This window comes from Oncorhynchus gorbuscha, linkage group LG05 (genome assembly GCF_021184085.1).
Source record: "Oncorhynchus gorbuscha isolate QuinsamMale2020 ecotype Even-year linkage group LG05, OgorEven_v1.0, whole genome shotgun sequence".
NCBI classification, from domain to species: domain Eukaryota; kingdom Metazoa; phylum Chordata; class Actinopteri; order Salmoniformes; family Salmonidae; genus Oncorhynchus; species Oncorhynchus gorbuscha.
The window spans coordinates 63,995,151-64,016,862 of record NC_060177.1 but is presented as its reverse complement, the minus strand read 5'-3'; the positions used below and the strand labels follow the sequence as shown (position 1 = coordinate 64,016,862).

At 42.3% G+C, this 21,712-nt stretch overlaps 1 protein-coding gene across 1 annotated transcript in view; it reads left to right on the top strand.

Annotated features, from left to right (window-relative positions):
- LOC124036289 (bone morphogenetic protein 1-like) overlaps positions 1 to 16,889 on the top strand; it is a 50,733-nt gene extending 33,844 nt beyond the window's left edge. Inside the window, exons 8-20 of the mRNA XM_046350656.1 lie at positions 6,099 to 6,214; positions 7,608 to 7,710; positions 7,865 to 7,981; positions 8,355 to 8,500; positions 9,354 to 9,549; positions 9,807 to 9,932; positions 10,818 to 10,978; positions 11,178 to 11,358; positions 13,247 to 13,372; positions 13,628 to 13,755; positions 14,165 to 14,378; positions 14,521 to 14,771; positions 15,635 to 16,889. Of these exons, the coding sequence (XP_046206612.1) occupies positions 6,099 to 6,214; positions 7,608 to 7,710; positions 7,865 to 7,981; positions 8,355 to 8,500; positions 9,354 to 9,549; positions 9,807 to 9,932; positions 10,818 to 10,978; positions 11,178 to 11,358; positions 13,247 to 13,372; positions 13,628 to 13,755; positions 14,165 to 14,378; positions 14,521 to 14,771; positions 15,635 to 15,769 (2,000 nt within the window). The 3' untranslated portion in view covers positions 15,770 to 16,889. The remainder of the gene's footprint in view (positions 1 to 6,098; positions 6,215 to 7,607; positions 7,711 to 7,864; positions 7,982 to 8,354; positions 8,501 to 9,353; positions 9,550 to 9,806; positions 9,933 to 10,817; positions 10,979 to 11,177; positions 11,359 to 13,246; positions 13,373 to 13,627; positions 13,756 to 14,164; positions 14,379 to 14,520; positions 14,772 to 15,634) is intronic.
- Positions 16,890 to 21,712: the final 4,823 nt, after the last annotated feature.

The following is a 21,712-nucleotide window of genomic DNA, read 5'->3' as shown; positions in this document are numbered from 1 at the left end:
TCCTATTTCGCAACAAAACCTCCTTCACTCACACAGCCAAACATATCCTCGTAAAACTGACTATCCTACCGATTATCGACTTTGACGATGTCATTTACAAAATAGCTTCTAATGCTCTACTCATTAAACTGGAAGGCAGTATATCACAGTGCCACCCGTTTTGTCACCAAAGCCCCTTATACCACCCACCACTGCGACTTGTGTGCTCTAGTCGGCTGGCCCTCGCTACATATTCGTTGCCAGACCCACTGGCTCCAGGTCATCTAAGTTTATGCTAGGTAATGCTCCGCCTTATCTCAGCTCACTGGTCATGATAACAACACCTACCCGTAGCACGCGCTCCAGCAGGTATATCTCACTGATCATCTCCAAAGCCAACACCTCGTTTGGCTGCCTTTCATTCCAGTTCTCTGCTGCCAATGACTGGAACGAATTGCAAAAATCGCTGAAGCTGGAGACTTATATTCCCCTCACTAACTTTATAGATCAGCTATCTGAGCAGCTAACCGATCGCTGCAGCTGTACATAGCCCATCTGTAAATAGCCCACCCAATCTACCTACCTCATCCCCATATTGTTTTTATTTACTTTTCTGCTCTTTTGCACACCAGTATTTCTACTTGCACATCATCATCTGCTCATCTATCACTCCAGTGTTCATTTGCTAAATTGTAATTACTTCGCTACTATGGCCTATTTATTGCCTTACCTCCTCACGCCATTTGCACACACTGTATAAAGACTTTCTTTTAAAAATGTTGTTATTGACTGTACGCTTGTTTATTCCATGTGTAACTCTGTGTTGTTGTAGGTGTCGCACTGCTTTGCTTTATCTTGGCCAGGTCGCAGTTGTAAATGAGAACTTGTTCTCAACTAGCATACTAGCATACCTGGTTAAATAAAGGTGAAAAAATAAATAACTCAATCCTATCGAAAATATCAGTTTCAGTTTCACCAGCTCTGTCAGAAGGAATGGGCCGAAATTCACCCGACATATTGTGGGAAGCTTGTGGAAGGCTACCCAAAACGTTTGACCCAAGTTTTAAACAAATTTAAGGCAATGCTACCAAATACTGAGTGTATGTAAACTATTATTCTGACATTTCACCTTCTTAAAATAAAGTGGTGATCCTAATTTTTACTAGGATTAAAAGTCAGGGATTGTGAAAAACTGAGTTTAAATGTATTTGGCTAAAGTGTACATAAACTTCCGACTTCGACTGTATATCACATTTGACATTGTCTGTAAGCTTGAGTTCATTTGCACACAAAACAATCATACAATGATGACAAGACCTGATGATGACAGTGAGAGGACGTTTCTTTTTTTGCTGAGTTTATATTAAATTTACAGTGCATCCAGAAAGTATTCAGACCCCTAGACTCTTTCCACATGTTGTTAAGTTATAGCCTTATTATAAAATGGATTAGATTAAAACAAATTCATCATCAATCTACTGACAATACCCTATAATGACAAGCAAAAACAGGTTTTTAGACATTTTTGCAAATGTATAGTAAAAAAAGTTTTAACTTATTTACAGAAGTGTTCAGACCCTTTGCTATGAGTCTCGAAATTGAGCTCAGGTGCATCCTGTTTCCATTGATAGTCCTCGAGATGTGTCTACAACTTGGTTGGACATGATTTGGAAAGGCACACACCCACTCGGTAGCACACCATATAAGACGCTTCTAGCCCCTTCTTATTAATGTTATCTCTTGCTTTTATACATATCTTACTACTCAAAAGTCATCTTATTTTTCAAATGGGTATGTTTTCTTTCTAAATGTCTGCACAAGAGTGAAGGTGTCATCAAGTTGTTAGATAGTACTTTTGCACATATAACACATTGTGGCTGAGGAAAGGCACTACTCCCAATATAAGTGAACCCCAAATCAATGTTGTTCTCATCATATTTGCGTCTCTTCGATGGTCCAACGTCCCTGTCTGTTGTTCGGTGCTTTCCCGGGTAAAGGAGCAGTAGCTCTTCGGCTGCATCAGATCCACAACTGTCAGTGTCCATGCTAGCTGGGCTAACAACAAATGTAGAATTACTGATGCTAGCATTAGATGTACTCGTGGAAGCAGAACAACTTGTGTCATTGACAGCTGCCGGTGTAGTATGTGTCTCTATGGACACGGGCCTTACTAAATGGACTGTTTGAAAATGTGAAGAAATTACATTTTTAATATTTTATTGTATTTTTAAATGTGAATCACATTTTTATTTGGCATGACTCCAATGGCATTGTGCGTACCCCAGTATGGGAATACTTGCCCTAGAGCACTGTCCCCCTAAGCCATGCGTGCTGGTTGGAACGAACCCCTGTAGCACAGTTGGTTTAGCCAGTTGTCCATGGGGAGGCTTGACTACCAGAATGTACATTATGTATTACGTCTCCCAGAGGGTTGGGTTATTTATAGTAAGCCAGGTTTATTTTGAGACGATGTACAGAGGATGTGTCTCATACTGTTTTCTGCTATCGCTTCTCATCATCTGGAAGAGTTTGAATATCATCACGATCAGCAGATGTGCCTCTGAACATGAAAGAGTTGCCCTCCTCTTAAGATCCAGGATTATACAGTGCCTAAACAAAGTATTCATACCCCTTATTCCACATTTTGTTTTGTTACAGCCTGAATTAAAAATGGAGTAAAAATAATAATTCTCACCCATCTACACATATTAACCCATAATGACAAAGTTAAAACATGTTTTTAGGAAGTTTTAGCAAATGTATTGAAAATGAAATACAGAAATATATCATTTGTATAAGTATTCACACAAAGGTGAATCTGCCTCCCAGTGTCTGCTGGAAAGCAGACTGAACCAGGTTTTCCTCTAGGATTTTGCCTGTGCTTGTAGCTGTATTCCATTTCCTTTTATTATGAAACGCTCCCTAGTCCTTGTCGATGACAAGCATACCCATAACCTGATGTAGCCACCACCATGCTTGAAAATATGAAGTGTGGTAGTCAGTTATGTGTTGTGTTGGATGTGCCCTAAACACAACGTTTTGTATTTGGGACATAAAGTTCATTTCTAGGCCACATGTTTTGCAGTTTTACTTTAGTGTCTCTTATTGTAAGCAGGATGCATGTTTTGGAATATTTTTATTCTGTACAGGCTTCTTTCTTTTCAATATGTCATCTAGGTTAATATTATGGTAGCTACAATGTTGATCCATCCTCACTTTCCTCCTTTCACAGCGATTAAACTCTGTAACTGTTTTAAAGTCACCAAACAAGAAACCACTCACCCAGAGGTGGCGCTCCTAGTGGCCGGAGACTTTGATGCAGGGAAACTTAAATCAGTTCTACCAAATTTCCATCAACATGTTAAATGTGCAACCAGAGGGAAATAAATTCAAAATCACCTGTACTCCACACACAGAGATGCGTACAAAGCTCTCCCTCGCCCTCCATTTGGTAAATCCGACCACAACTCCATCCTTCTGGTCCCTGCTTACAAGCTAAAATTAAAGCAGGAAGCACCGGTGACTCGGTCAATAAAAAAAGTGTTCAGATGAAGCAGGTGCTAAACTACAGGACTGTTTTGCTATCACACACTGGAACATGTTCCAGGATTCTTCCAATGGCATTGAGGAGTACACCACATCAGTCACTGGCTTTATCAATAAGTGCATTGAGGATGTCGTCCCCACAGTGACTGTATGTACATACCCCTCACCAGAAGCCATGGATTACAGGCAACATTCGCACTGAGCTAAAGGTTAGAGCTGCAGCTTTCAAGGTGTGGGACTCTAACCCGGAAGCTTACAAGAAATCCTGCTATGCCCTGTGATGAACCATCAAACAGACAAAGCATCAATACAGGGCTAAGATTGAATCATACAACACCGGCTCCGGCGCTCGTCTTATGTGGCAGGGCTTTCAACCTATTACAGACTACAAAGGGAAGCACAGCTGCGAGCCACCCAGTGACACGAGCCTACCAGATGAGCTAAATCACTTCTATACTCGCTTTGAGGCAAGAAACACCGAGGCATGTACGAGAGCATCAGCTGTTCCTGGACGACTGTGTGATCACGCTCTCCATAGTCGACGTGAGTAAGACCTTTAAACAGGTCAACATACACAAGGCTGCAGGGCCAGACAGAGTACCAGGACATGTGCTCCGGGCATAATGCTGACCAACCGGCAGGTGTCTTCACTGACATTTTCAACATGGCCCTGATTGAGTCTGTAATACCAACATGTTTCAAGCAAACCACCATAGTTCCTGTGCCCAAGAACACAAAGGCAACCTGCCTAAATGACACAGACGCAGAGCACTCACGTCTGTAGCCATAAAGTGCATTGAAAGGTTGGTAATGGCTCACATCAACACCATTATCCCAGAAACCCTAGACCCACTCCAATTTGCATAACACCCAAACAGATCCACAGATGATGCAATCTATTGCACTCCACACTGCCATTTCCCACCTGGATAAAGGGAACACCTATGTGAGAATGCTGTTCATTGACTACAGCTCAGCGTTCAACACCATAGTACCCTCAAAGCTGACAAAAAGGCTTCTCAACAATTTTTACCGCTAAGCCATAAGACTCCTGAACAGGTAATCAAATGGCTACCCGGACTATTTGCATTGTGTGCCTCCTCCCCCCAACCCCTCTTTTTACACTGCTGCTACTCTCTGTTTATCATATATGCATAGTCACTTTAACTATACATTCATGTACATACTACCTCAATTGTGCTCCCGCACGTTGGTTAAGCGGGCTATATGCATTGTGTGTATGCACTGTACCTGTTGTAGTCGGCGCACGTGACAAATAAACTTTGATTTGATTTCACCATTGGCCTCATGGTGAAATCCCTGAGCGGTTTCCTTACTCTCGGGCAATTGAGTTTGGAAGGACGACTGTATCTTTGTAGTGACTGGTGTGTATTGATACATCATCCAAAGTGTAGTTAATAACTTCACCTTGCTCAGAGGGATATTCAATATTTACCCATCTACAAATAAGTGTTCTTCTTTGCAAGGCATTGGAAAACATCCCTGTTGTTTTTGGTTAAGCCTGTGTTTTAAATTCACTGCTCGACTGAGGGACATTACAATTATCTGTATATCTGGGGTACAGAGATGAGGAAGTCATTAAAAAAGCATGTTAAACACTATAATTGCACTCAGGGTGAGTTCATGCAACTTAATATGTGACTTGTTATGCACATATTTACCCTTGAACTTATTTAAGCTTGCCATAACAGCAGGGTGGAATACTTATTGATAAGACATTTCAGCTTTTCATTTTTAATGAATTTGTAAGACATGAGTGACCCCAAGAATATAATTCCACTTTGACATGATGTGGTATTGTGTGTAGGCCAGTGACAGAACATCTCAATTTAATACATTTTAAATTCAGGCTGTAACACAACAACATGTGGAAAAAGTCCAGGGTTGTGAATACTTTCTGAAGACACTTTAATTGCTGCATCAAGCTGCTGTCTTCTGGAACATCCTTTTAGTGGGACTCGGCTACTTCATTGCTGTTTCTCTATGCTACTGCTGGAGTCCATATGTCTTAGCCCATATCATTACAGAAACTAATTGCTATGTCCTCCACTGGTTGACGTGGTCCTCATGTTAATGTCTGTCTCGCTCTCTTGTGCACTCTCTCTCTTTCTTTCTTGCGCACTCTCTTTTCTCTCTCTCTTGTGCACTCTCTCTCTCTCTCTCTTGCGGTCTCTTTCTCTCGCGCACTCTCTTTCTCTCCGTCTCTCTCTGTCCGTCTGTTTCTCTGTCCATCTGCCTCGCTCTCTCTCTCTGTCCTTCGGTCTCTCTCTGTCCGCCTGTCTCTCTCTCTCTCTCTCTCTCTCTCTCTGTCCTTCTGTCTTTCTCTGTCCTTCTCTCTCTCTCTCTCTCTCTCTCTCTCTGTCCTTCTGTCTCTCTCTCTCTCTCTCTCTCTCTCTCTCTCTCTCTCTCTCTCTCTCTCTCTGTGTCTCTCTCTCTCTCTCTCTGTCCTTCTGTGTGTCTCTCTCTCTATCTCTGTCTCTCTCTCTATGTCTCTCTCTGTCCGTCTCTCTCTGTCCGTCTGTCTCTCTCTGTCCGTCTGTCTGTGTGGATAGGATGTGGAGACAGCCTGCAGGAAAGCAGTGGGAACTTCTCTTCTCCTGGCTTCCCCAACGGATACTCAGCCTACATGCACTGCATCTGGAGAATATCGGTCACGCCAGGGGAAAAGGTGGGAGGCATGATGAGGCCTTGGAAAACTGACTGACATAGAAACTTGGATCAGTCTTTGGAGAAGTGCTTTGTTTATCACGGCTTAGTAGTGATACGTCTGTTTTCCTTAGGATAATGTAATCTTGTAATCTTAGATGATGATCCATATTATCCCTTTGAGTCAGCACTGGAGTTTTGTTCTTCTCATGTTGAAACTGTTTGGACTCGGGACAAAATGTATATAAATGCTGATGCTCCAGATACTCAACTAGTCTAAAGGCCAGTTTTTTTTATTGCTTGTTTAATCAGAAGAACAGTTTTCAGCTGTGCTAACGTAATTGCAAAAGGGTTTTCTAATGATCAATTAGCCTTTTTAAAATGATGATAAACTTGGATTAGCTAACACAACGTGTCGTTGAAACACAGGAGTGATGGTTGCTGATAATGGGCCTCTGTACGCCTATGTAGATATTCTATTTAAAAAATCAGCCGTTTCCAGCTACAATAGTCATTTTCAATATTCATTCAATATTATTTTCAATGTCTAGACTGTATTTCTGATCAATTTAATGGACAAAAAAGTTGCTTTTCTTTCAAAAACAACGACTTAAGTGACCTCAACCTTTTTAACGGTAGTGTGTGTATATGTATGTGTGTGTATTATATGTATGTGTGTGTGTATGTATATATATATATATAGATAGATAGATAGATAGATAGATAGATAGATAGATAGATAGATAGATAGATAGGGTGATTGTGGAGATTATATATAATCTCCACAATCACCCGACCTCAACCCAATTGAGATGGTTTGGGATGAGTTGGACTGCAGAGTGAAGGAAAAGCAGCCAACAAGTCCTCAACATATGTGGGAAGTCCATCAAGACTGTTGGAAAATCATTCCAGGTGATGCTAGTTGAGAGAATGCCAAGAGTGTTCAAAGCTGTCTTCAAGGCAAAGGGTGGCTGCTTTGAAGCATCTAAAATCAAAAATATACTTTGATTTGTCTAACACTCTTTTGGTTACTAGATTATTCCATATGTGTTATTTCATTGTTTTGATGTCTTCACTATTATTCTACAATGTAGAAAATAGTAAAAATAAAGACAAACCCTTGAATGACTAGGTGTGTCCAAACTTTTGAATGGTACTGTATTTATGTTTAATTGTCACATACGCTGGATAGATGCAGGAAAATAAGTTGTTTTACAGGTTCAGCTGTAGTAGTACCACGCCCCTGGAGCAAATTAGGGTTAAGTGTCTTGCTCAAGGGCACGTAGGAAGATTATTTTCACCTTGTCGGCTCAGTTATTCGAACCAGCAACCTTTCGATTACTGGCCTAACACTAACTGCTAGGCTACCTGCCGCACTGTACCAGGTCTGTAACCATGCTCTCTTGGTTTTTAAGATCATCCTGAACTTCACCTCCATGGATCTGTACAGGAGTCACCTGTGCTGGTACGACCATGTCGAGATCAGAGATGGATACTCCAGGAAAGCCCCTCTGAAAGGTCAGGATTTATTAGAAGAAAGATATAGTTCCATACGTGCACTACACTACGGTACAGTGATGCTGAAAATAAACTTCATATAATAAGTTTGTCTGGACAAAAAAGTAGTTCTGGAGTCTGATAAGGTGGTCTGGTGTGTGTGTGTGTGTTCCAGGTCGTTTCTGTGGGGATAAGCTGCCTGAACCAATCATCTCCACTGACAGCCGGTTGTGGATCGAGTTCCGCAGTAGCAGTAACTGGGTGGGGAAGGGCTTCTCCGCTGTGTATGAAGGTAAGGCCAGAGCCGGAGCCCAATCCCCAGCAGACCCATAACAACACAGCTCAGCTGACTGACTGGGCACCTGGGTCACAGACTGAACAACGTGCCTGAAAACAGCTCAGTGATTCTGTCAAATCCCCACATCTGGCTGCCTCCATGCTAATGGGTAGAGCACGTTATTCTGCATTAATCAGATTTTGGTCCGAGGTGATTTTCAGCTCAACATTATATCCAGACTGTAGAGCATGATGTATTTAATATAGGAATCATTTTTAATAATCAACATTGTGATGAAATAAAACACAATACCCCTTGAGAGAAATGTGGTAATGATGATGAGGATGATAGATAACGATGACATCACTGCATGTTCTCTGCCATTCAGCCATCTGTGGAGGGGAGGTGAAGAAGGATAATGGACAGATCCAGTCTCCTAACTACCCAGACGACTATCGTCCCAACAAGGTGTGCATATGGAAGATCAGTGTTTCTCAGGGCTACCACGTCGGCCTGACCTTCCAGTCCTTTGAGGTAAGAGATACGAGCCTCTTTGTTATTTTCATACCCTCCACATCCAGTAGCACATTTTTACACAGTGCTACACAGACTGCGAATCATACCATGACATTAGGGGTCTCCATTTTTTTCATGGGACTGATTGTTAAAATTGTATTTATGTGGCATGATATTATTTTCATCTGATCGTCAAACAAATAACTTCAAAAAGTAGGCCACCTGCACACTTTCGTCCACTGAAAAATAATTACAGCACTGTGCACCCGCGATTGATGAAGGGAATCTGTTGCAAAATACCCCAATTTGTTATTAGGCCCACTCTTGTAGCCTGCATTAATTGATGCGTCTTGCTGACAAATTGAATTTTTTTGTAAAAAGAAAAGTCGGGACACCTAAAAAGGGGCTGAACTATGGCTGTGTCTGTCCCAAGCTCATCGGCAAGGTAAACTTTTGAGGGCCCAGTCAGAACAATGTTGCAAGTTTTCTAGCGATAGCTCAAGACAGAGGCAGAGTGAAGAAGTGAATGTGATTGAAAGAACTTGAACCAACTGAAACCAGTTTAAACCATGACAGAGAGATTGGGGTGTTCGTTTCATTTGGAATAAGCTTTTATTTTTATATTTACCACTGTAGCAGTACACAATTGCGTTGTAAACAAATAGGAGATTGGCTCAATTAGCCCCAAAGTTAGACTTTTGTTACATTTAGCAGCACTCATCTCTCATTCAGGGGGGCCCCCTAACTCCCCCAACCCGCTTTCTAATTTGCATACTGCCGCTACATCCATATCCTCTGCAACCTTTGATTATGAAAATGACTGAATGAAAAGTTCTACTAACCCGGTCCCTTTGTCTCCTATTTTCCTTAGATTGAGAGGCATGACAGCTGTGCCTATGACTACCTGGAGGTGAGGGATGGGAACTCAGACAACAGCCCACTGCTGGGACGCTTCTGTGGCTACGACAAGCCAGATGACATCAAGACCAGTTCCAACCAGCTGTGGATGAAGTTTGTGTCTGATGGCTCTGTCAACAAGGCTGGTTTCGCAGCCAACTTTTTCAAAGGTCAGATCTCAAGGGTTTGGACGATAGAAAAGAACATGATGGCATATACCCTCGTTGTAGAAATTACCAGCGTGATTTCCATAGTAATACATAACTCAGCAGCATGTCAAATTGAGTAATTTGAGAGTAATTCCGTCATGATTGATTTAGTTAAATTATGTTTATTTACAAATTGCAGCATTCATCATTTGTGACTTGTAGGCTGTTGAGATGCAAGGCCATGTAAAGGTAACATGTTGTTGTTGTTGTGGTTGTAGAGATGGACGAGTGCTCCAAGCCCGACAATGGTCGCTGTGAGCAACGCTGTGTCAACACACTGGGCAGCTACAAGTGTGCCTGTGACCCGGGCTACGAGCTGGCTGCCGACAAGCGCAGCTGTGAGGGTGAGTACAGCAGAATGCTGCCCAGAGCCTGGTCAATAATGTCTCCTCTACTGCAGGTCACATAGTAATGCAGTTCACTGCTGTTATTTAATCACTGCCACCCAAATACACCAAGTCCAGTTGCCCCACATAGTAGCTAGAAAACATACCGCCAGAGATTTGTCATTGGATTGTCATTTGGATTTCTGCCACCAAATGGGGTTGTAATTCGATCCACTCACCCGACCTAAATTCAATCCAACATCACAGGTAATCAGAGCCCAACGCAAGTGTTAAAAACATCCTAATTAGAACCAGACAGAAGTGCTGATGCAGTGGTTTATAGCTTCACCTTTTCATTGCTCTTTTCTTTTTACCAAACCTGACCACTGTCTGCCTCTAGAGGAGGAGGCCTGCTATTACATGTTCCTCAAACATTGAGTAATTATCGAGCTTAACCCTTTTGGATTACATACATTTCTGCATGTTTAAGTTTTTGGTGAAAATAAAGTAGGGTGTCTGTTATAACATTATCCTCAATGGTTTATTAATACCCAGCTTAACCTTTTTGGATGAAATGCATTGTGTTTTTAAGCTTTTTGGAGATAAAACCCTACCACACTTTTCATTAATACGACAGAACATGATATTGCGTAACTGTCAAGCCTGTCGGAGACCATCAGCAGTAGGTTGCATGTGAAATCAGCAGGTCAGCCAATTGTGTTGACCTTTATTGACCGATATGGGTAATAAAAATGATTCTGCTACTACAGATAGGTGTTTTGCACAAATTGTCAGTGATACACATTTTTATATACACCATTATATCATTATAACCATATGAAGTTTAAGCACATCTTAACCATTGTCCTGGTCTTCTCTCCTCTCCTCTGTCTGTCTGTGTAGCTGCCTGTGGAGGTTTCATCACCAAGCTGAACGGCTCCATCACCAGTCCAGGCTGGCCTAGAGAGTACCCCCCCAACAAGAACTGTATCTGGCAGCTGGTGGCACCCACACAGTACCGAATCACCCTGCTTTTTGACGTCTTTGAGACTGAGGGCAATGACGTGAGTACCGGGGTTGTTATGACTGAGCACGGGTTGGGTTTGTTCTATCCCCACGAGCCGTAGTGGTGTCATCGTGAAGCTGTCCTCCTGTCTGTCATAGAGTACAGACTGTTTGTAATATATTCCTGTGCATCGTATTTGTACAAGTTTTAATTACATTCCCTTTCATGTTGTAATGACCTGCTGTTTCTCTGTCCAGGTGTGTAAATATGACTATGTGGAGGTGCGCAGTGGGCTTTCTGCAGACTCAAGGCTACATGGGAAGTTCTGTGGAGCAGAGAAACCCGAGGCCATCACCTCTCAGTACAACAACATGCGCATTGAATTTAAGTCCGACAACACAGTCTCCAAGAAGGGATTCAAAGCTCAGTTCTTTTCAGGTGAGCCTTTGACACTGTGTGTGTGTCTTTCCCTCCAATAGTCTGTTTCTGTGTGTACAGTGGCTTGCGAAAGTATTCACCCCCCTTGGCATTTTTCCTATTTGATTTTTGTGGGGTTTGTATCATTTGATTTACACAACATGCCTACCACTTTGAAGATGCAAAATATTTTTTATTGTAAAACACAAGAAATAACACACAAAAACAGAACACGAGTGTGCATAACTATTCACCTGCCCAAAGTCAATACTTTGTAGAGCCACCTTTTGCAGCAGTTACAGCTGCAAGTCTCTTGGGGTATGTCTATAAGCTTGGCACATCTAGCTACTGGGATTCTTTCCCATTATTCAAGGCAAAACTGCTCCAGCGCCTTCAAGTTAGATGGGTTGCACTGGTGTACAGCAATCTTTAAGTCATGGCACAGATTCTCAATTGGATTGAGGTCTGGGCTTTGACTAGGCCATTCCAAGACATTTAAATGTTTCCCCTTAAACCACTCAAGTGTTGCTTAAGCAGTATGCTTAGGGTCATTGTAGCCGGCAGGGTAGCCTAGTGGTTAGAGCATTGGACTAGTAACCGAAAGGTTGCAAGTTCAAATCCCCGAGCTGACAAGTTACAAATCTGTCGTTCTGCCCCTGAACAGGCAGTTAACCCACTGTTCCTAGGCTGTCATTGAAAATAAGAAATTGTTCTTAACTGACTTGCCTAGTAAAATAAAGGTAAAATAAAAAAATAAAAAATAAAAATTGTTCTGCTGGAAGGTGAACCTCCATCCCAGTCTCAAATCTCTGGAAGACTGAAACAGGTTTCCCTCAAGAATTTCCCTATATTTAGCGCCATCCATCATTCCTTCAATTCTAACCAGTTTCCCAGTCCCTGCCGATGAAAAACATCCTCGAGGTGTTGGGTTTGCAACATACATAGCATTTTCCTTCATGGCCAAAAAGTTCAATTTTAGTCTCATCTGACCAGAGTACCTTCTTCCATATGTTTGGGGAGTCTCCCACATGCCTTTTGGCGATCACCAAACGTGTTTTTCTTATTTTTTTCTTTAAGCAATGGCCTTTTTTCGCCACTCCTCCATAAAGCCCAGCTCTGTGGAGTGTAGGGCTTAAAGTGGTCCTATGGACAGACACTCAAATCTCCGCTGTGGAGCTTTGCAGCTCATTCAAGGTTATCTTAGGTCCCTTTGTTGCCTCTCTGATTAATGCCCTCCTTGCCTGGTCTGTGAATTGTGGTGGGCGGCCCTCTCTTGGCAGGTTTGTTGTGGTGCCATATTCTTTCCATTTTTTAATAATGAATTTAATGGTGCTCTGTGGGATGTTCAAAGTTTCTGATATTTGTTTATAACCCAACCCTGATCTATACTTCTCCACAACTTTGTCCCTGACCTGTTTGGAGAGCTCCTTGGTCTTCATGGTGCTGCTTGATTGGTGGTGCCCCTTGCTTTGTGGTGTTGCAGACTCTGGGGCCTTTCAGAACAGTTGTGTATATATACTGAGATTGTGACACTTAGATTGCACACAGGTGGACTTTATTTAATTAACGTGTCTATGTGACTTCTGAAGGTAATTGGTTGCACCAGATCTTATTTAGGGGCTTCATAGCAAAAGGGGGGTGAATTCATACGCACGCACCACTTTTCTGTTTTTGTATTTTTTGAAACAATATGTATATGTCCATTACCTGAAATCCAAATAAAAAATATATTTAAATTACAAGTTGTAATGCAACAATAGGAAAAATGCCAAGGGGGATGAATACTTTTGCAAGGCAATGTATGAGTGAAGGTTCATCAATTTGACACCACAAGTGTGCTTGAGTGCTTATGGCAGTGTGGTAGTGTGGGAGAAACGTTCATCAAGGTAGTGTCCCTTTATGTCCCCAGACAAAGACGAGTGCTCGAAGGAGAATGGAGGCTGCCAGCACGAGTGTGTCAACACCTTCGGGAGCTACAGCTGTCAGTGCCGCAGTGGCTTTATGCTGCACGAGAACAAACACGACTGCAAAGAAGGTACCAATCGGCCACCTGCACACTGAAACTGAGACCCACTGGCACATTGATTCTGGGTTCATTTATTTTATGCGGGTTGGAGCTCTAGAAGTTAGATTTAGGGGGATGACCTCCTATTGCAATGAGTGGGGGTGAGCGAGGAAACACTACCATTTGCCAAGAACAACAGCCCCTGAGTGGGGTTTGGACATTATCTTGTGTGGAGCAGTGATGATACAGGAGAATGATGCTAACTTTGTGGATGTGTTTTTGCAGCCGGCTGTGATCACGTTGTGAACAGTGTGACTGGCACCATCACAAGCCCCAATTGGCCAGATAAATACCCCAGCAAGAAGGCATGCACTTGGGCGCTCTCCACCACTGCAGGCCATCGCATCAAAATCGTATGTGTCCCCCTCCAACTCTCTAACATACAGATTGCATGTGTGTGGCTCTTGGTATGCCTGTGTTTGCGGGAAGGTGGGTTTGAATGTACTGTGTAAATCATTGAGGACTTTATACTGTACTGTACTGAGCATCACAGCCTCTGTTGACAATGCCCTAAGCATGAATGGCTCCCCCGTCTGTCACATTCATACCATTTGTCTTCATCCATGGCATGCTGTGCATATCTCAGCTTTTTGAATATAGTTAACTGGGCTCAGCCAATGAAAAGTGATTGCATGTGTCTTCGTTCCAATGGGTTTCCGCCAATAGGGAACCATTGTATTTCATACTCTAGCTCGTGTAAAACATACCTGCAATCCTCTTTCCCTATTTGATCTCATTCTCTCAACTCATGCTTTGTCTCAGGCCTTCAATGAGATCGACATGGAGGCCCATCTGGAGTGCGCCTACGACCACATCGAGATCTACGACGGGCGTGACGGCAAAGCCCCCAGTCTGGGTCGCTTCTGTGGCACAAAGGAGCCTCCTCCCATCATGTCCAGCTCCAACAAGATGTTCATCCGCTTCTTCTCTGATAACTCTGTCCAGAAGAAGGGCTTCGAGGCCTCCCACACAGCAGGTATATTACCGCCAACACAACTTAGACTCACAACTTAGAGCCCACTGTATGGCTAGATTTATTGCACTGGCTTCTCCTCAAATGTTATTGGTTAGTTCCTTCTGAGTGATATCTATGGATATTTTTTTGTTATTATCTCCAGAGTGTGGAGGTCGTCTTAAGGCTGAGGTCAAGACCAAAGACCTGTACTCCCATGCTCAGTTTGGGGACAATAACTACCCCGGTGCGTCTGACTGCCAGTGGGTGATCGCTGCTGAGAAAGGCTACGGGGTGGAGCTCATCTTCCAGACCTTTGAGATTGAGGAGGAGGCTGACTGTGGCTACGACTACATGGAGCTCTTTGATGGTGTCGATACCAAGTCCCCAAGGCTGGGACGCTACTGTGGCTCTGGGGTAAACTCACTGATAGTCTCATCTATTGAAGGACTTTTTCTGCCCAACAGTATTTGTAGTACCAGTGATGTACTGTCATAATATCGGTATTCTCTCTTTCAGGTCTAGCTTTGTTGAACCAGCTGTGTAAAAACAACACTTTCAGAGATTGTGTAAAATTAGCTCTGCAGTTGAAAAATAACCTTTCACACTCTGTCTGTGTTTGAGTGTTAAAGTTTTGAAGATTACTACTCTGCTCTCCGGCTTTAATCACTTTGTTAAACTTGATGTGTCCCACCGGGTTGGAGTATATTGCTTCAGTAGCAGCTGAGCTTGATAAGAGCGGACCCTGGCTGGCTTGTGAAAGGCTATCATGGTCTCCAGCATTGAGCTGTAACCGAACCAATCAGCTAGTGCTGAGGCTACAGTAGGTGTGTGGGGGGGGCTGAAACAATGAGGCCACTGGGGAGTTGAAGCGTTAAATCCGTAGGTCAAGGAACAGCTTGATTTAATTTAACACACATCAGTAATAAGCCTGTGTCTCTACTCTACTGATGCCTGGTCCTGTAAATCAGTGCTAGCAGGAGCTGGAGGACATATAATGCTCACAGTACCAAGTGGGCCACTTCCTCCATCGAGCCCTTTTTTTAGACATATTGGACTAAACTGGAAACAGACTGTAAAGTAAGGTGGAAAGCTCATTATATGATTTTTATTGGAGAATAAGGGGCAGTTGTTCACTCCAACAGCCCTCCCCTCCCTTACCCTACAGCCCCCTCAGTCTGGATCTATGAGATATAATTTGGTTTTAATTGAAGTGCAGTCGGAGTGCCAGAAGGCGACAGCAGTTAACTTCATCTGTGTTTTCTCCTCTGTTCCCCCAGCCTCCTGAGGAGATCTACTCTGCCGGCGACTCCGTTGTAATCAAGTTCCGCTCTGATGACACCATCAACAAGAAGGGCTTCCACGTGCGCTACACCAGCACCAAGTTTCAGGACACACTGCACTCGCGCAAGTGACCAGCGGGGGCCGGAAAGGGCCGGGTGGGGAAGAGGGGCAAGTGGAGGGGCCCCCAGGGGAGGCGACAGCCTGACACTCGGAAACCTTCGGCCACCAAGATCATTCAGAAACGACAGAACAGCCGCAAGACCACCAACCGCACCTCAACTCCAAGGGGCTCCAGCTTCCTACAGACTGGGAGGAGTAAAGCCATTCTGCAGTAGACCTTGTTTTTACCTTTTTTTTAATGGTTATGATTGGGGCGGGTGGGTAGATATCCGTTTAGGTGGATTCAGGGGGAGAATTTTCTACCCCCAGGTTTTTTGTTTCTTTTTTTATTTTCTATGCCTCCTAATGAGAGCGAAATGAACAACAGTGGATTCTCAGGACCTGTAGGAAGGCAGGCATCAGCCAGATAGATCCCTGCTTTTGTCAGGCCAGCCCCCCCCCCCACGCCAGGAGGGAAGGAGAGAAAAGGAGGGGGAGGAGACCGGAGGAAGTTCCAGAGGGATTCACCAACCTCAACCTTCCAGCCAAACTCCTCTAGAATACTAGAGCTCCTCTCCTCCTCACATTCCCACCCATATTGTTCAAGGATTCCAGTCAATAAGAGGATTGGAGGGATGCCCTTGAAGTTTTAATACTGTATGTCTGAGAATTGCATGTAATTACAAGAGAGAAGGAAACTGTAGGGTGACAACACCAGCATTTGTAATTGGCATTGTTCTGGCAACCAGTGCAAGATTCTCGCTATTACCATTAACAAGGAAATTAAAGAAGCAGTTATCTTATTAAAGGACTAATACATGAAATGTGGCCTATGTCTTCTGGTTGGTAATTGCTTGCCCATTGAGGGGCTATTGCTGTATCTCTATGTGTAATTGTAATGTGTATGGTTATTCAAAGGGACATGACATGCTTTCCTCAACTCAAATCATCAGTAAGCACTTTACAGTGAATTGTTCAAAAATCATGAACTAACGATTTTTTTTGTAAAATGCAATGCAAGTTCACTTATTTTTTATGCATTTTATCACTTTTATTCCCTGATTTTATGTTCATTGCACCATTTGGTTTCTCAGGCGTGCTTTGAGAGCTATTTGTACCCTGTAACATGGGGTAATAAAGATATGGGTTCTGTTTCAGTGTTCATGTACAGTTTTAATGTGCAGCATTTACTCTCCCTAGACTAAAACTCTCCATAAATAGTGCAATCTCCAGGGGCAGGCCAGAGCCCTTTATTGTGACAGAAGGGTCTGGTGCAGGCGAGTCTGAGTAGGCATTGTCATAGCAACACCTTCACAATATATTCATCTGTTTATGGTGGGGCTCTGCTGAATTCCATGTATTATGATGTGTTGGTATTGTGCAGCGAGAATGATGTTGAATACATGTCAATTACTGTTTCCCCACTCTCTTTTCGGGTTCTTTTTAATTTGACTGAAAATGCCAGCTGTCACTTAATGTCTTTGCCTCTATAGCCATTCAATGCAGATGTTCAGCATGGTTGGTTTTGTAAGAACCAATGGATATGGATGTGCTTGTGCTAGCAAAGTAAATGGTGTGGGGGTGTGTGCGCGTGTGCGTGTGTGTGTGTGTGTGTGTGTGTGTGTGTGTGTGTGTGTGTGTGTGCGCTCCTGTGTCATTTAAGCTGTGTTTTTACCCTATTCTGTTTAGGTGAGAGCCCTGGGCACTGTAGAGGCAGAGAATGCTTCCACAAGACTGATTATTTTCTAATAGCCTGAAGCACATAGGTCTGAGACTGCCAAGCTCCATAAACCAATGAAGGCCAAGAATGTTCAGGTATTCAATCACACAACACCGCCCCCCCCACAAAAAAAAGCAAAAACATTGAATCTTCCAAAATGATTTCCTATGTTTTAGTTTGAGTTTGACTAATGTTGACCAGTGAACATATCCAATAACCTCTGACATAATGGTTCAGCCACCGTTTTGCTCTGCACAATACTGCCTTATTATTCATGTCGCATGAGTGAAGATGGTATCAAGCAATCGTCCTCGGGGTGGCACCAAACCGTGAATTCACACTAGCTGTGCTCACTGGAAACCAAATCTGTACATCTAAGAGTAAAACATAGCATAGGTGGTCTTTGTGCATTTTAAAATGTGATCATTTGAATAGTATTTCTTGATTTTGTTTTTTCTTGCTTGGCAGGTAGGACATGGTTTTGTACAATAATTAAAAAATGAAATATTCTGTAGCTAAACTGCAAATTGATTTGGAATAATTTATTTAACTAGATATTATGTGCTCTGCTATGGTTGATGCACAGTAATTGCAAATGATGAAATCCCAATAGTGTTGTCCCTGTATACAGTGTTGGCAGAATCTCCAAGCACAGGCATCCAATATATATATATACTAATTCCACTTTTGAACATAAGCTGGCAGACTGCTGCTGTGTGATTTTAGTCATCAGACAATAAGGCTTGTGTCAATAACAGTTCTGTGTTCACCTAATGGCTGACATGGAAAATTCATTACACTCATTGCAATTCATTATTAATCCTGAGATATTTGTCATGAATTATTAACTGTCACTAGAGGAGACATGTCAAGCTCTCCTCCTAGCTCTCACATTGGCTGAGTGTCACACTAAGCTGATTATGACATCTCTCTTAGTATCCCTGCTCTCCTGAAACATTGTGTTACCAAGCTAAATCAGAGGCAAGGGGTTGGGGGGGACAAGGACACACCACTAAACCCACTCGATTGTTCAGCTGTAGAGAGAAGTACTTGCAATCAAATACTACCAAAATAACATCTCTGTTGGATGTTTGCCCTTCTAGAACATCTATAAATGCTTAGTTAGTGGGTAGTGCTGTTGAAATGTGTGATTTAAGACAGATGGCTCATTCAAAGGGTATATGCAAACATTAGCCTATATCATTTCAATTATCAGTCTTAAAATTAACTTTGAAATGCATTGAAAGAAAATAACCACTTTCAAGAACATTCTTCTAAAGATATCTGCTTTATTTAATATTAACAGCAATACACACATAACAAGACTAGTTACAGTTACATCAAGTAACTCCCTTTAAAACCAGTATTGTGTCACATAAATGAACCAATGTGTTTGACCTTGTCTGCAGGGCAGGAGAGTGCCTTTGCGTTGGTGTATAAAACAGTGCTCTCTACTAGCCTGAAAGCAGTAGAGGGAGCCAAGTGAGTTATAGTAAGTACCATCAAGTGCTTTGCAAAGAGCATTGAGTGCCTTCACCTGAGAGGCTCACAAGTGATCATGTTATTATTATCATCTTAGGGTTGGGTCATGGTTGAGTCATTCAAACAGCCAATGTGTGAGCAGTTGGTAGAGGTTTGTGTATTGTAGGTAGGCGGACAGAAAAAAGGTAAAGGCAAGCATACAAGCCTACTATTGATATAAAAGCACATGGGAAAAATACATTTTTTAACACCCATCAAGGAAAGAACATGTTTTAAGATGTACTGTGCCATAGAAGAGAGAAACCTTCACCACAGAACGTAACTCGCATTTTTCTATGTTTACAATTCTCCCATTTACAATCTGCAGTGCAGGAAGATAGGGTACCTCTTACCTCAGAGAGAAATGTACAGTACATACCTCGGAGAGAAATGTACAGTACATACCTCGGAGAGAAATGTACAGTACATTTGAACCATAATGCCAGGTTAGCATTTCTTGTTGTTGCATTTTGTTCAGGCAGGTGTGGCTTTTCCTTATTGTCCTTGTCTGCTGTTGAAGTTGAATTACTCCTGGCTGTGGCATTGTTCGTGGAATTGCAATTTCCTTTCCTCCAAGGTGCTCCTCAAATCACTACTCTATTTGCACAGTATGTTGCAGCACTTAAAGAGTGTGTTAGTAGTCTCAAGATACAAGGAATCACTTTCCAAATGTGTGTTAGCAGCATAGATACTTACACATTAAGCTACATCTCACACTACATCTAAGATGTAAAAAACGGACAAGAGTCAGAGTACAGTAGGGATTCATATTTTCCCGTAAATCTACCAAGTTTAAATACCGGGAATAATTCATATTTATCCCGATAGTCCCATACAGCAAAAATCGGAAATGCATTTAAAGCATTTAAAACCAAGATATGGTCACTATTCCAGGGTTCTCCCCAAATAAGAAGGTCGCTGTGCCACCTCATCACTTGGCTGCATGCGCCAATATGTAGATTTCAGAGAAAATGAAACATATATTCAGCAATAATATGATATTTGATCGCCAGTGCATTTCAGCAGTAGGATATCTCGAGACAGAGCGCACTCCGAGTACAGGGTTGTCGAATCATTCTAACTTTGTAATGGCAGTCAAAAGCCATAATTGCTAAAATGCCAGATAACCTCCAATGAATGACAGATCAACTAGATTTTTTCCAAATATGGGAGATGATTATGGAATACAGATATCAGATCAGCTCATAAATAATGGGGAGATGAAGAGTGGAAATAGTTTGAATATCAAGGTAGGCGATCTTAACAGGGACCAACTCTTTCAAAAACATGAATATCTACTCGCATACTGTTTTTTGATCACACAATCTCTACCAAAGCTCTCATTATGGGCAAATACCAGACTGCGCAGAGATGGAGAAATGTTATAGAGGTATTTTGCCATGCATAGGTGAGACGTGCCTTGATCATTATTTTATTTTTTATTTAACTTTTTATTTTAACTAGGCAAGTCAGTTTAAGAACACATTCTTATTTACAATTACGGCCAAACCCAGACGACGCGGGGTCGATTGTACGCCCAATGGGACTACCAATCATAGCTGTTTGTAATACAGCCTAGATTCGAATCAAGGACTGTAGTGACGCATCTGGCACCGAGATGCAGTGCCTTAGACAGCTGCGCCATTCGGGAGCCCAAATAATGCAACATATGGATTACAGAATAAAGTTAGACATTTTCATGCGATACAGGAGTCAGGATTTGGCGTTTCGGTGGTATTGGGACTGGATATGAAAATAGCCAAGGCTCTAGAATAGCCTCTGAATTGTGTCTGTGACAGAGCTGCCTAGTGAATTGTGCATAGGCCTGTCAAATTCGTGCCTGTCTGAAGATTCACAATGACAGATTTAAGAGCAGCCCAGCGAGGCTCATGTTAATTTCTAGGCTATAGCCTACTGTAAGGGTTTCCTGGTGGTTATTACCTGCATTCGCCTCACTTGTGCAGTCCGGCAGTGTTAATTATGCGTTCGCTTTGCATTTATGGCGACTTTGTTTGAAGTAAATATGCTAGGCTAAAAGGCTTCCATGCGACAACCTGTTTGTATTTTGTGGAATTGCATATTGTACCAACTTTGGGGGAATTGTTTAAATAATTTCCCCATTACCCATGTTAATTCCTGGAGTAAGGCCTACAGCTGCAGTACCTTTCATCCATGTTTTTACATCCTTCTAAATGTACATTTATCTGCCTTGTGGTGATTAACCTTATGACTCCTAACATTCTCTTTTGAACAATCATATAAGTGAAGAGAAATTAAATTCTATGTCATTTCAACCAAAAGGTCTGTGTTGACATTGAATCAATGTGGATAATCGATTGGATTTGCAAAAAGTCATCAATGTCAGAGAACGTTGTCATTTTTTCACCCAACATTTAACCTAAACCCAATGAGAAAGTTATTTTTTTTGTTGATTTCACATTGAATTCCAGCCTGGTCTGATATACTAGACATAACATAGTAAACTCAAATTAGTATGATACAGTAGTTATTTTTGGCATGGATTCGTATGGTTGCGAATGTCCAGCAACCCAAAGCTTGTGTGTTCGAATTTCATGAAGAACAACTTTAGTATTTTAGCTAATTAGCAACTTTGCAACTACTTAATGTGTTACCTAACCTTAACCATTTAACCTAACTCTTAACCCTAACCTTAACCCCTAGCCAGCATAGCTAATTTTAGCCACCTAGCTAACGCTAGCCACAACAAAATTCG